Below are 12,839 nucleotides of genomic sequence, written 5' to 3'. Positions count from 1 at the left end.
GATCTGTAGCCAATTAGGGGTGGGTCATGGTGGTGCGGAGATATTTGTGTGTTTTTTCTCTTTTTTCTCTCTTTTGAAAGCTAGATTTTCTTATGGGTATAAAGCATGAAAAATGAATTTTTTTTTATTTTTTCATTTCACAGTTTTGGCTTGACTTGCAGCAATGCTTCATTAGTTTGGTCAAGTGGGTCGAATTTTGCTCTCAGTTTAAGCCAAATTAATTCAACATGAAAAATAAATAACTAAAAACTAAAGATTGAGAACTTAGAAGTCAACATTTAGGCCTACTTAAAGTTAGCACCAAATATTAGAAACCTACACCTACAATTTGCAGGAGTGTACCAAACCATGAGGCATTTTCAATAGAAATTTTATTCATTAATATAAACCTCCTAGTAGGAGTACGAGACTTTGGTTATATATATAGACTTCTAAATCCTAATAACCCTGGGAAATAAAATATAATAACTTAATAAACTACCAAGATCTAAAGAATATATATATATATATATATATATACATATATATATAGACCAATAAAAAGACAATTGAATTACAAAATAAAATAAAACTAAACTAGTTTTCTTTTTAAGCCTCCCACATCATTGAGTCAATAGACTTTAGATTGTTCTTTTTTTTCGTTTTTTCTTTTTTAACAACTATAATATTTAAAATGTAAGCATAAAAGACCAAATTGTAGTTATTTATTTTAAGCATAGGTTTTTATGTGTGCACTTGAACCCACAAAAGAGAAATGATTTAATAAAAGTCTCGAGTTAATTTAATCCAGAATCATTAATTCTTAGGGACATAAAAATTTTCAATTTTTTTCTCAATTAGTTTTCTTTTTCCTTTTTCTTTTTTTTTTGTGAGAGAGAGAGAGAGTTTTCACAACTAGTTAGTTGCCGCACAAATAATTTTGTGATATTTTATGTAAGACAGTTTTGAAAAATGTTGTGCATATATTATTAAAAAAAAGTTAACTAAATTAGAGTAAAGAAACATATACATTTTGAGATATCAAAAATTAGTTTAGTAGTTTCACTGCACATTTGTAGCATTCTCAAGGTAAGATTAATTTAAAAAAAAAATAAATAAATCATGAAACAAAAAATAAATGCAAAAGAGTAACAAGATCATAAAAATCATCTAATTTGTGTTGTGATCACATTGCATACCATGAAATAAAAGTATACCCAACTCTTTCGACATCTACTCATCGATAGTGCGATATTAAGAAATGGTGTGGGCAAGTGCGTATGAATGTGATTTATAGTTGATTTAAAACCATGGTAAAATATGGCTTTACGATTCGCACCAAATTAATATTTTCTCTACTTATACACTCAAGACAAAAACTATTCAATCAAATAACCTAAGCCTAAATCATATTTAAGCCCCTAATTTAAAAAGAAAAAAAATTACCCGTCGGGATTTCAATGGCTTGATGGTGGTGGGAGACCAGTATAACGAAGGTGACGACTCCTCAGATTCCTCTCTCTCTCTTAAAAATGATTTTTCAATCTCAGGTCTTTTATTTTGGTAATAGTGAAACAGTGCATTTCATTTAACAATCTACAACATTTTCACGTCTTTCTATCTTTCATTAAGGTCTTATCTGGTTAGTTATTACTATTAGTTCTTAATTATTTTTTTTCTCTTTTATTTTTAATACTAAAATGATGGATATACTAAAAGACATTAAGAAGAGAGAAATGTGTGTCATAAGCTCAGGAAATTAATAAAAGATTAATAAGATAATGGTAAAAATATGTTAATATGAACTTTTGAATAATATAAAAAAAAAATTAATGAAACGAGGTAAAAAAAAGGCTAAATACAAAATTAAAGCGTCATATAACAGAACCTCGTTCACTCCCATATGAGGTCTCTGCTTATATATCTCTCAGGTTTTTTATTTTGGTAATAGTGAAACAATGCGTTTCATTTAACAATTTATAACATTTTCATATCTTTCTATCTCTCCTTTGGGCCTTATTTGGTTGGATATTACTATTAGTCCTAATTATTATTATTATTATTTTTTTTTTTACTTTTGTTTTAATACTAAAATGATGAGTATGCTAAAAAACATGAAAAAGAGAGAAAGGTGTGTTGTAGACTCAAGAAATTAACGAGAGACTAATGAAATAATGGTAAAAATACATTAACATGAACTTTTGGGTAACAGTTAAAAAAAAAAAAAAAAAACTAAATGAAAAGAAGTTGAAAAAATAATACTAAAAATAAATAAATAAATATAAAATTAGAGAGTCACATAGCAAGACCTCGTGCATTGAAAAAGAGAGAGAGAGAGAGAGACTTGTAAATATGGCCCATGTTTTAACCAACATTCAAGGCTGCTTGATATCTTGCCTAAATAAAGAGACCCTTGACTTGAACTTTTTGAAGTGCCTGCAGCTATTACTTGATTTGAAAATATTGTTTCTCGTGAAGTACACTCCCCTTGTATAGTTTCATTACTTGGTAGAAGCTCTGTCACGGGGGTAGGCCTCCTGCAAGCATCAAAACACAAATCTATGATTTGACTAACAAATTTCATATCTATTGCATCGAAGTGTGGTAACAAAATACTTGTTGAAATCCTGCTTGTCAGGGGCGCCCAATATTATTTGGAGCCTTCTTAAGGCAAAAAATTTATTCAGAACTTTTAATAGGTAAATATTAATTAAATAAAATTATTTAATATTGATCAAATCAAAGTTAATTTGATGAATAATACCAATTAAATTAATGTTAATTTCATGTAAATAATTAAATATCATAGTTGAAATATAAATATTAATAAAAATATATTACAGTTAAAAAAATACTTTATTTTGGATATACAACTATACATAGTTAGGTAAAGTTAAAATCTAATTTTTAATTTTATGTCTTATTTTTAAGAGAGGTGCATGAATATTATTTGGTGTGTGACTTTGTCGGATATTAGTTTACAAAAATTAAAATCTCAAACTATTAAGAGAAATTAATCTATAATTAATGATTTAATACATTTGCAACATTTTTTTGAAAACATTTTTGAGTTTCAATTAGGTTAGGGTTCTATTGATCTTGTACATTGAGAGTCTTAATAGAAATGAGAAAGGAAAATGCACTTAAAGTACTATAAAATATTCACAATATAATATAACATTGACTCTTATTGATGAAATTCATCAATCTAACTAATGAATGTTTAAATCACCTTTTTTGTGATTAGTAACATGATAATTTGTAAGCCAATAATAAAATTTGTATAATCTTTAACATCACTAACTAAAAAAAATGCATAACCTCTAAATATATATTATTTTATAAAAATTTCGACTTTTAACCCTTGAAAGTGGAGCCTTTATCCCTTAGCGGATTTTTTTTTTTTTTTGGGGGGACGGGGCCTTAGGCCTAGGCCTTGGGCCGGCCCTGCCACTTGTAATTGAAACCATCATTTTTCATCTGAATTGTATACAAAGCAAATATAGTGAAACCCAACCATCTTGAATGATCATGCAAATCTGCAGGTAACTGCGTTTTTATGGCGGGCCCATTTTGATAAGCAAACCAGCGTGGTGGAGACGCAATCTGAGGAAAGATATAATCAGACAGATTGTTTCGTGCCCTTCAAATGTTCAATGGATGAAAGAACAAAACACGTACAAAAATAGTAAGTTTAAAGATAAATTTTTTTTCCAATTACTAGTTGGCGTAGGCTTTACATGTGTTCGTGGAAGTCTCATGCAAAGAAAAATAAGGAAATGCTAAGATTTACTACACCTACACGTGTGAGTTGAAGTCTCACGCAAAGAAAAATAAGAAAACACTAAGATTTACTGCATAAAACTTGCAAATTAATATGGTAATAAATATGATCAAACGATCTAGGTTTCAACCCATCATAAATAAATATTTGAATATATATCTAAAAACTAAAACGTAACGTTTAATATTACTACATTACTGTTGAGTTACATCAGCGCCATATCATCAACTTATTTTCAATATTTTTTTCTCTCCTTTTTAATTATTATTCTCCTTCTTAATTTCCCACTTTACAATTACACATTTTCTAACATTTACTTACTTTTACCTTTTTATCTCTCCATTACTCTATACTTTAACCTTACGGTTTGTCCATCCTTCATCTTCCTTTTATTTTGACTCTTCTTCTTCCCCTTTTTTTTTACTATAAGAATTTGTTATTTTCTCTTCCATTCAATCCATATTTTTCTCGCACAAAAAGGTGAATACTCTCCCTCTCTCTCTCTCTCTCCCTCTCTTTGTAGTCTTTCTCTTGATGGATTTTTAATTCTTTATTACACCTAATTTAAATTGATGAATTTTTATGTTTAATCTACTATAGGTTGATATGATTGGTTTATATTTTAATTTTTTATCTGTTTTTATTTTATTTCTTTTGTTTGTTACATGTTATCCTATAAAATTACAAAATGATTCAATGTTATTCTAATACATAACATGACTTGGATAATTTGGTGTTTATAAGTATACATTTTCTTTTAAATATCCTTCTACTCATCTTCTTTTATATAATTTTGTTATTTGTCTCATTCTCTTCTAAAAAAAAGGTGATTACTCTCTCTCTCTCTCTCTCCATAACAAACTATACAAAAGTTTGAATAATATAGATCACTTGAAAAAAGAATAGTATTTCTATCTTTTATCACCCAAAAAAAAAAAAATTAATAATATCAATCAAATTAATGCACCTGAGTTTTTCAAAAAGGCAAAAAATAATATAATGATATATTTGTAAAGATGGAGAGATGAAAAATAATTTTAAAAATAATATCTCCAGTATGTTTTGGAGAATAAATCATACATTATCTCACGTTATAAAATAGTGTATATTCTCATGCATTATGTGGATTTGCGACTAGTTGTCTATAAAATAGTGTTATAATTAGTAACATGTCTATTTGGAGACTCAAAATAGTAAAATTTGTAGTGCCTATAACACTGCTCAAAAGATAAATAAATTGCGGATTTTTTTTTTATGGAATAAGTTGAGGAATTAATATTACAAAATATATTGGACTCAAAACTCATAATTTTATGCTTTGGATAAAGTGGAGTCCTTATATATATATTATATTTACTCCTAATTAAAGTCCCTAAAAAAATAAAGGAACAGATATGATAACAATTTTGAATTTAGCGACATAGACTGATAGAGGAACAGACCTGATACAATCTTGAAAGCTGTGAGTGTGAGTTGAGCTCTCCATGGAGGTCATTAGGACTCCCAACAATTTTTTGGCCTAAGTTTTGTAGAAATTCTCCCACATCTTGCTTATTATATAGAATACGTGCACCACACATATTAATCTCAATATCCGGGCTGTTGGTTCCAATGAAAGGGGTAATGCAACTCCGTTCGTCTAAACGTTTTCTAAACCTCGCATGCGATATATATAGCCAAACTCCAAATGAACCAACACATGTTTCCTTAGGAACCTTGAAAGCTATAGGATCTCCATTTATAGGATCTCCATTTTGTTCCAAACGACAATAAAACTCATGAAAGTATTTTGTATCCTCTCCAGGAGAACCGTCGTTTGAATGTGCTGGGACTACAAAAATGACACACAGAGCAATTCCTTTCCAATTTTTATTACTAAACAGATTTGAAGGTATTGGTCGAAATGACCCAAACCTCTGATGCTTGAACCACTCTGGAATTTCAATTTGAGGTAAAACATGGCAAAAGCCTTCCATTTGATGAATTTGATCCTGTAAAATATTAAAAACAACTGTAAAAGATGCTCATGCGTGTGTGTGACAAGTGAGAGAGAAAGAGATACCTTCACGTATCTTTGCCATAATAGGTGTATGTCTAGCAAAGAAACCTCAGCAATTGTGCCATCTTCATCCTCGGCCAAGCCACGGCAAGTAATAATAGTGAATCCTGCTTCACCCAAAGTCCATACAACAACTTGATTTAAATAATTTTCAAGCGCAGTACATCCTTGTACTGAAACTAACCTTGTACTTAATGGAACATATGGCAATGATTTAAGCTTGCTACAATGATCCAAGAAAAGAATTTTGAGCTTTGAAAGTCGAGAAGTGTAATCGGGCAAGCATGTAAAATTATTTTTGCTCAAATTCAAATACTCTATTGACAACAAGCAGCTAGGGTCATCAGGGAGTGCCAACAGATTGCAGTCACTTAGACTTAGAGTTACCAAAGTGCTTAATTTTGAGAACGAATTAGACAACAACAGGTTGATGGGCTCTGGTTCAGGATGCCGGGCATTGTGGAAACAATATGTTGACAAAGCAGTTGTAGCAAATATAGGAATTCTGAGATAGGTGTATCGCCATGCTAGGAAAGATAGAAAAAGAAATAAAATTAGTCGCGGAAAAGTGGGGGAGGCACCAATTGAGGATCCAATAGGAGAGAGCCCAAGCAAATGCCCTGCTTTTGGTGGTTGACACTTGCATCCTGATAGAGTGAGAATTTCAAGAGATGTCAAACTATGAATGTCACTCGGAAAACTCTTAAGGTTTTTGCAGTCTTGAAGATTCAATAAGGTCAGGCCAGTTAGACGCCTGATTGTTGGTGGTAGTTCTTCAATGGCAGTCCCATCCAAATAAAGCTCCAACAAGCTTCTCATGTTTCTCCCAATACGGGGAAATTTCTTAAATCTTGAACAGCCAGATAGAATTAAAGTTTTAAGAGATTCCAAATTGAGCTCATATGGAAGGTTCTTAAGACATTTACAATCTTTTAGATTTAAAAGAATAAGTCTTTTAAGACCTCCAACAGAAGGGTGCAACTCATGCAATCTTGTACAACCTTGGAAATTCAGCCTCTCAATATTTGAGAATCCAGTGAAGTCAGGAGTTCGGGTTAAGTTTTGGGAGTCACTCAAGTCAATGAGCTTTAACTTTCCCAACTTCTGTGATGAAAAAATAAGCAGGGATAAAAAAAAATTAAGCATTCAAGAACTTAAACTTTATAAAAATAAAAAATAAAGAAAAGAAAAAACAGCAAAAGTGAAAATCTTACACTAAATTCACTTGGAAGTTGCTGAAGACAACTGCGATGCATAATGAGCTCAACAAGTTCGCCAGGCTGAAAACTACTAGGCAATGATTCCAAAGGATAATCATGCCATTCCAACCAACATAACTCATTAGAAAGATAACTGAGGCAAGAAAGGCGCACCTTACAAATTTTGAGCAATCTTAGTTTATTCATCTTTGAGAATGATTCAGCATTCAATTCTTCTTCATCATCTGGAGGCAATCTTAATAGCATGCCTTCTATATGTTTTGTTCCCTGGTAAACAAAAATAGTAAGATTAGTATACCGCTAGATAAAGCAAAAACTTGCATGAATATATTGTAGAATTATATACTTCTCTAAATTTATGTCTATATAATAATCTACTTACAGTATTGTTCTTTAATACATCAAGGACATCATCACAATGCCACAACCTACTACGTTCTCCAGCTTCATCTGATGCCTCACTAACAATTTCCCAACCCATTTTTTGTAATAAATTATGCATCCACAATTTTTCCCCCACTACAAGAGTAATTAGAGATTTGTCGATGAGATTTTTTATTGGATTAATGCCTAAGAAGTAAGATTCTAGTATATCAGCAATGCGATTCTTCTCCTCCCCTTGGAAGAAACATGCAATATCTAAAAATAGTTTTTTCTCATCTGCCCCCAATCCATCAAAAGCAATTCTAAGTTTCTTAGTAGTTTTTTCATGGGGTATTGCTCTTAGCTGATTCAGAGCACTTTCCCATTCTTTTTTTGCTCTAGTATACAAATAGGAACCCAAAACTTTAAGAACCAAAGGAATTCTCTGAGCATACTCAACAAAATTGTTGCAATATTCCAAGAAATCATTCTCACAATGAGGTTTGTGGAAGGCATTCAGACTAAAAAGTTGTAGAGCTTCGACTTCATTTAGTCCTCTAGCCTTATATACAATTTTAATTTCATAACTTGCCAACAAATCTCTGTCTTCAGTAGTTACAATGATTCTACTTCCTTTGCCAAACAAATCACGCTTCCCTACTAATGTTTCTAATTGACTTCTTTCACTCACATCATCAACAACAATAAGAACCTTTTTGTTATGCAGTATATCGCTCATAACTTGCATTCCCTTATGCACATCCTTTACCCTTAATCCCCCTTTTCCTATATCACAAAGGAGTCGTTCTTGTAAAGTCTTTAAACCATGTGCTTTAGATTCCTCTCTAACATTTTCAAGAAAACTAGAAGCTTCAAATTGTTCAAGAATCTTATCAAAAACAGCTCGTGCAAGAGTTGTCTTGCCCATACCACTCTTCTCACATATTCCAATAAAGTGAACATCAGTTGATTCCAGATCTAAATATGAAATCATTTCCTCAACACGAGAGCTTATTCCCACAAGACCATCTTCAGTATCATTTGAACGTTTCTCATTCAATTTCAAATCTATCCATTCAACAATGTTTTGGATAAAGTTTGCCTCAGGCACCCTATAAAAAAAATATTACAAAAATCTTTGTGTCAAAACAAACTAATTGGAGATGTAGCATGCAAACGTTGATGTTTTGCTTGTTCATCTCATAAAAGAGAGAGCTCTAAAATTGAACTAAACTACACAGTCGAGCTCAATTTGCTTGTCGAAATCCTAGGGCATGCAAGTAGATTATTAGTTCTCAGAACAGAAAACATGGCTTTTCATGTAAACTTGAAGCAGCAACTATTGTACTATTCAACATAGATGTTCTTTTTATTTTTTAAACCCAAAAAAAAAAAAAACTGCAATTTAATTGAAATTCTGATTTGGCTATTTGAAACCTAAATTTCAACAACTAGAAAATCTCAAATGCCATGTCATTTAGTACACAATCTGTTGACAATTTCTTTTCAAAACAAAAAAAGAATAAAACAAAAAGAAGAAGAATACAATCCGGGTGGAGCTTGTGTCCAGTGGCCAGCGCCACTGGACACGTTGCGATGCGGACAGGTGTCCAAGACTAGACACGTGTCCGTATCCTAACAGGTCTAATGGCTGCTGGCCACTGGACACGTTGCGATGCGGACAGGTGTCCAAGACTAGACACGTGTCCATATCCTAACAGGTCTAATGGCTGCTGGCCACTGGACACATGCCAGACCCATACAATCCATACTATTGAGTATTGACCGAAGCGAAAATCATCTTCATTTCAAGATCCTAAGTAGAAGCCCATAAAACTTGTTGAAACCAGGCTTGAATGGCTGCCCAAAGTACACATGATGTAGCAATTAGCATCACATATTGGGCCACAATTTATTCTTAAGTGAATGAAGGAATTTAACAAGGTTGCATTAGGATACTTGAATTTGAATTTAGATCTGGATTTTAAATCAATGGATTTAGAATGTCTTGATTCCATATTTATATTCTATACATAAGAGTATTTTAAATTCTAGATTCTTAAATCTATTGTTTGGATGCTTTAATAACCTATAAATTGGATTTGAAATCCTCTCTTTCAAAATGACCAAATACTTTCATAATCTCCTAAATCTCACCTAAAACATTAAAATTAGTGAAATACTCTCAAAACCTCAAGAATGACAAAAGTGTCCCAAAAATATCCCAAATCTATAAAAATAACCAAATAACCTTGAAACCCTACAAAATACCTTCGAAAAATTTTTAAGTAGCAAAAATCCTAGGGAAAAAATCTCAAATGACCGAAATACTTCTAAAACTTTCAAAATAGCCAAAACACCTGTTAACCTATAAAATGACCAAAAATAACATTGGAACCTCCAAAATGATTAAAATGTCCAAAAATAAATAAATCCTTACAAAATCCAAATTTATCGAAAATTGAACCTAAAATGGCCAAATTGACCTTGAAATTAAACCTCCAAAATGATCAAAATTTCCAATGGGATTGAAATAAAAATAAAACTACCAAGATGATAACACCCCACCACCCTCCTCCACCCACTGACCCTCAAGGAAAAAAACATCAAATGACCAAAATTCTAAATCTTCAAAATGTTGTATATGACAATTATTGGTTTACATTACACTATTCATATAGTGTGTGTGTTTCTTTGTTCCTACACACACCACATTGTATGTCTTTTTTTTTTTTTATCCACTAAAACTACTCTCTCTCTCTCTCTCTCTCTCTCTCTCTCTCTCTCTCTCTCTCTCTATATATATATATATATATATATATATTTCTCCCTAGTTTTCCAACTAAACATATACATTTTTTAAAAATATATAATTCAATAGTTTCAATGAATAAGGGGATTTGAACCATGGCCATTTTCATTACAAATATTAAGAGGTACTAGTTGAACTATAAGACTCGTAGCTGCACGTATATTTTTAGTGACCACTTTAAAATTTTATTTTATTTTTTTCAATAATTCAATAGTTACAACAAAGTTAGTGGAAGAATTTTTAAATGTAGTTCTACTGTCTAGTTACAAGACTTTTGATGACAACCTAAACTAAATCTTGAAACTTAAATTAGTGACAACCTTTTTCTTAATTTTGCAATAGTATGTATGTAGTGCTGTTTATAAAACTACATATAATTCATGCTTTTGTGGTATTAAAGATATTATTAACCTTTTAACATCTACATTTAAAGTAATTAAGTAATGCAGTCAAAACAGGCAAAAAAAAAAAAAAAACTCATCAGAAGCAAATCAATAATCGTTACCCATCCTTCAAATGCCTTCCAGAGAGACTGGCCACATTTGTTAAAGCAGTTTTCCACTTCCGCACCTTTGTTGGGTTCTCCTCGAAACGTTTTTCATGTTTTGCAAAGTCCTTTGCAAAAGTATTCTTCTGAGATCGCACATCAGTAGGTTCCACATGGTAGAAAATGGGCAACACTGTCAATATCTCTCTGTCCCTGCATTCATCAATCTTTTTAATTTCTTCCAAGCACCATGTGGAAGATGCATAATTTTCAGAGAAAATGATGACCGCAATCCTCGATTTCTCGATTGCTTCCAAGAGTTCCAGCGAAATGGGCTTTCCCATCTCAAGTTCTTTATCATCCCTGAAGGTAATAATCTTCTTATCATCCAAAGCATGATATAGATGGTCGGTAAACTTATAACGGGTGTCTTCTCCTCTAAAACTGAGGAAAACGTCATATTCCGGTTGGGTTTTAGAAAAAGCAGAGGTAAAAGAGGATGGGACAGTTTGAATGCTGGTGGAAGCCATTGGTAAGTACTTATCACATAGCTTGTTTGAGTTTAGATTCTATATATGACAGACAATGTCATGTCTTCATAAGGATTTGCAAGGAGCAAGTAAACTACATCTTTTAGAACAAGAAGAGAAATCAAAGAGACAATTGGGCTCTGATCTACTTGTTGTAAGAGAGACCGAGAGTCTGAGAGAGTGAGAGGTGAGATTCTTAACAACAACAAAATAGAGACAGAGAGGTAAAAGAGTGGGGAAAGAGACAGTGAGGAGAGCCAAGCTGTTTGTCTTTCTTATCTGTGTGGGAAGAGATAGTGAGATATTTTATATTTTTTAAACAAAAAATTCCACAGCACGCACTTGTTTTCAGGTTACTTTGGCTTTCTTTTTTCTTTCTTTTTTTCTTTTTTTTTTTTTGGAGAAACGTGTTTTAGTTGAATACCTGCCACAATTTCAAATTTTAATATATATGGTTTTTACTTTATGAAATAAACTTCTCCTTTTTTTGAGCGGAAATAAACTTTTCTTTTTTGAAGGCCTTTGAATGTATATATTTGTAATACGTGTAACTGTAATGTAATTTATTATTGGTGTAAATGTACTTTTAATTAGTATATTTTGACTTTTTTTTCCTTTGGTTCTTTATATTTTCATTTTATTATTTTTAGCCTCTAAACAAATTAACGTTTGGTATTTAAGTCACTTTCGTTACTCAATTAACAAAAAAAATTAATGTAATTAATGGCACATTAAAATAATAATTAAAAAATCTATATTGACATTAAAAAATGTCACTTCAACATCTAAATTAATTTTAATTAAGTAAAAAAAATTAAAAACAAAAAATTACATGAGATCTAAGAACATAAGAACTTATTCTTCAATATTCTTCTTAAATCAAGAAATAAACCTAGTAACGACATCAAACCCATAATCAAAGAGCAAATCCAGATTGAATATCAAAAACATCAAACCTAGCAACAACATCAAACCCAGAATCAAAGAGCAAACCCAGCAATGACATTTTCCTTTATTTGAAGGAAATGGGTCTTCCCCATAAAGCTCAAATTCACTGGAACCAAATCGTCATCTGAGAAATCCAATTCCCCGACACAATCCAACACCTCGGCCCGACCATCTGGGTCGAGGAAATTCATGGTCTGACCCTCTTGCGACAGTGTCATCCACAAAAGCGTTGACTTCAAAACACTGTAGGTACTGTTTTTCAAATGGCAAATTCTCGAACCAGATAGAAATGATGGGCCCCACTCGAAGAAAACCAACAATGGCATTGAGATTCCGATATTTCCAGGACTGCTTTAGTGCCAAAAACCGATGAGATTTTCCCACTCGTTAAGCGTTTTGTAAAGAAGCCTGAAGGTGATCTTGCTGTTGCCCCATTTTCGAATCTGGGTCTTGTTCATACTCTTTGATTTGGTGATGTTCATTTTTTTTTCCCCCTATAGATTTGATGTTCATGTTCTTTTATTCTGCCTTTGCTCTTTGATTCTGGATTTGATGTCACTGCTGGGTTTATTTCTTGATTTAAGAAGAACATTAAAGAACAAGTTCTTATGTTCTTAGATCTCATGTAATTTTTTGTTTTTAATTTTTTTTAATTTA

At 31.8% G+C, this 12,839-nt stretch overlaps 1 protein-coding gene across 2 annotated transcripts; it reads right to left on the bottom strand.

Moving 5' to 3' along the window:
* Positions 1-2,388: 2,388 nt before the first annotated feature.
* On the bottom strand, positions 2,389-11,488 carry LOC115987910 (TMV resistance protein N-like). Of its 2 annotated transcripts, none has more exons than XM_031111520.1 (6): positions 10,723-11,487; positions 7,425-8,517; positions 7,037-7,309; positions 5,826-6,926; positions 5,206-5,754; positions 2,389-2,516 (listed from the first exon to the last, which is right to left on the bottom strand). In XM_031111520.1, exons 1-6 carry the CDS (start codon positions 11,232-11,234, stop codon positions 2,481-2,483), a joined length of 3,564 nt encoding a protein of 1,187 aa, XP_030967380.1. In that variant the 5' UTR covers positions 11,235-11,487; the 3' UTR covers positions 2,389-2,480. The 2 variants fall into 2 exon arrangements, with proteins under 2 accessions (XP_030967380.1, XP_030967379.1); XM_031111519.1 differs by lacking the exon at positions 2,389-2,516 and adding an exon at positions 3,374-3,585 and having other exon boundaries at positions 10,723-11,488.
* Positions 11,489-12,839: the final 1,351 nt, after the last annotated feature.

The sequence above is a fragment of the Quercus lobata genome, chromosome 4 (assembly GCF_001633185.2).
Source record: "Quercus lobata isolate SW786 chromosome 4, ValleyOak3.0 Primary Assembly, whole genome shotgun sequence".
Taxonomy (NCBI): Eukaryota; Viridiplantae; Streptophyta; class Magnoliopsida; order Fagales; family Fagaceae; genus Quercus; species Quercus lobata.
Note: the sequence above shows the minus strand (reverse complement) of the source record. Positions and strands in the feature narration are given on the sequence as shown.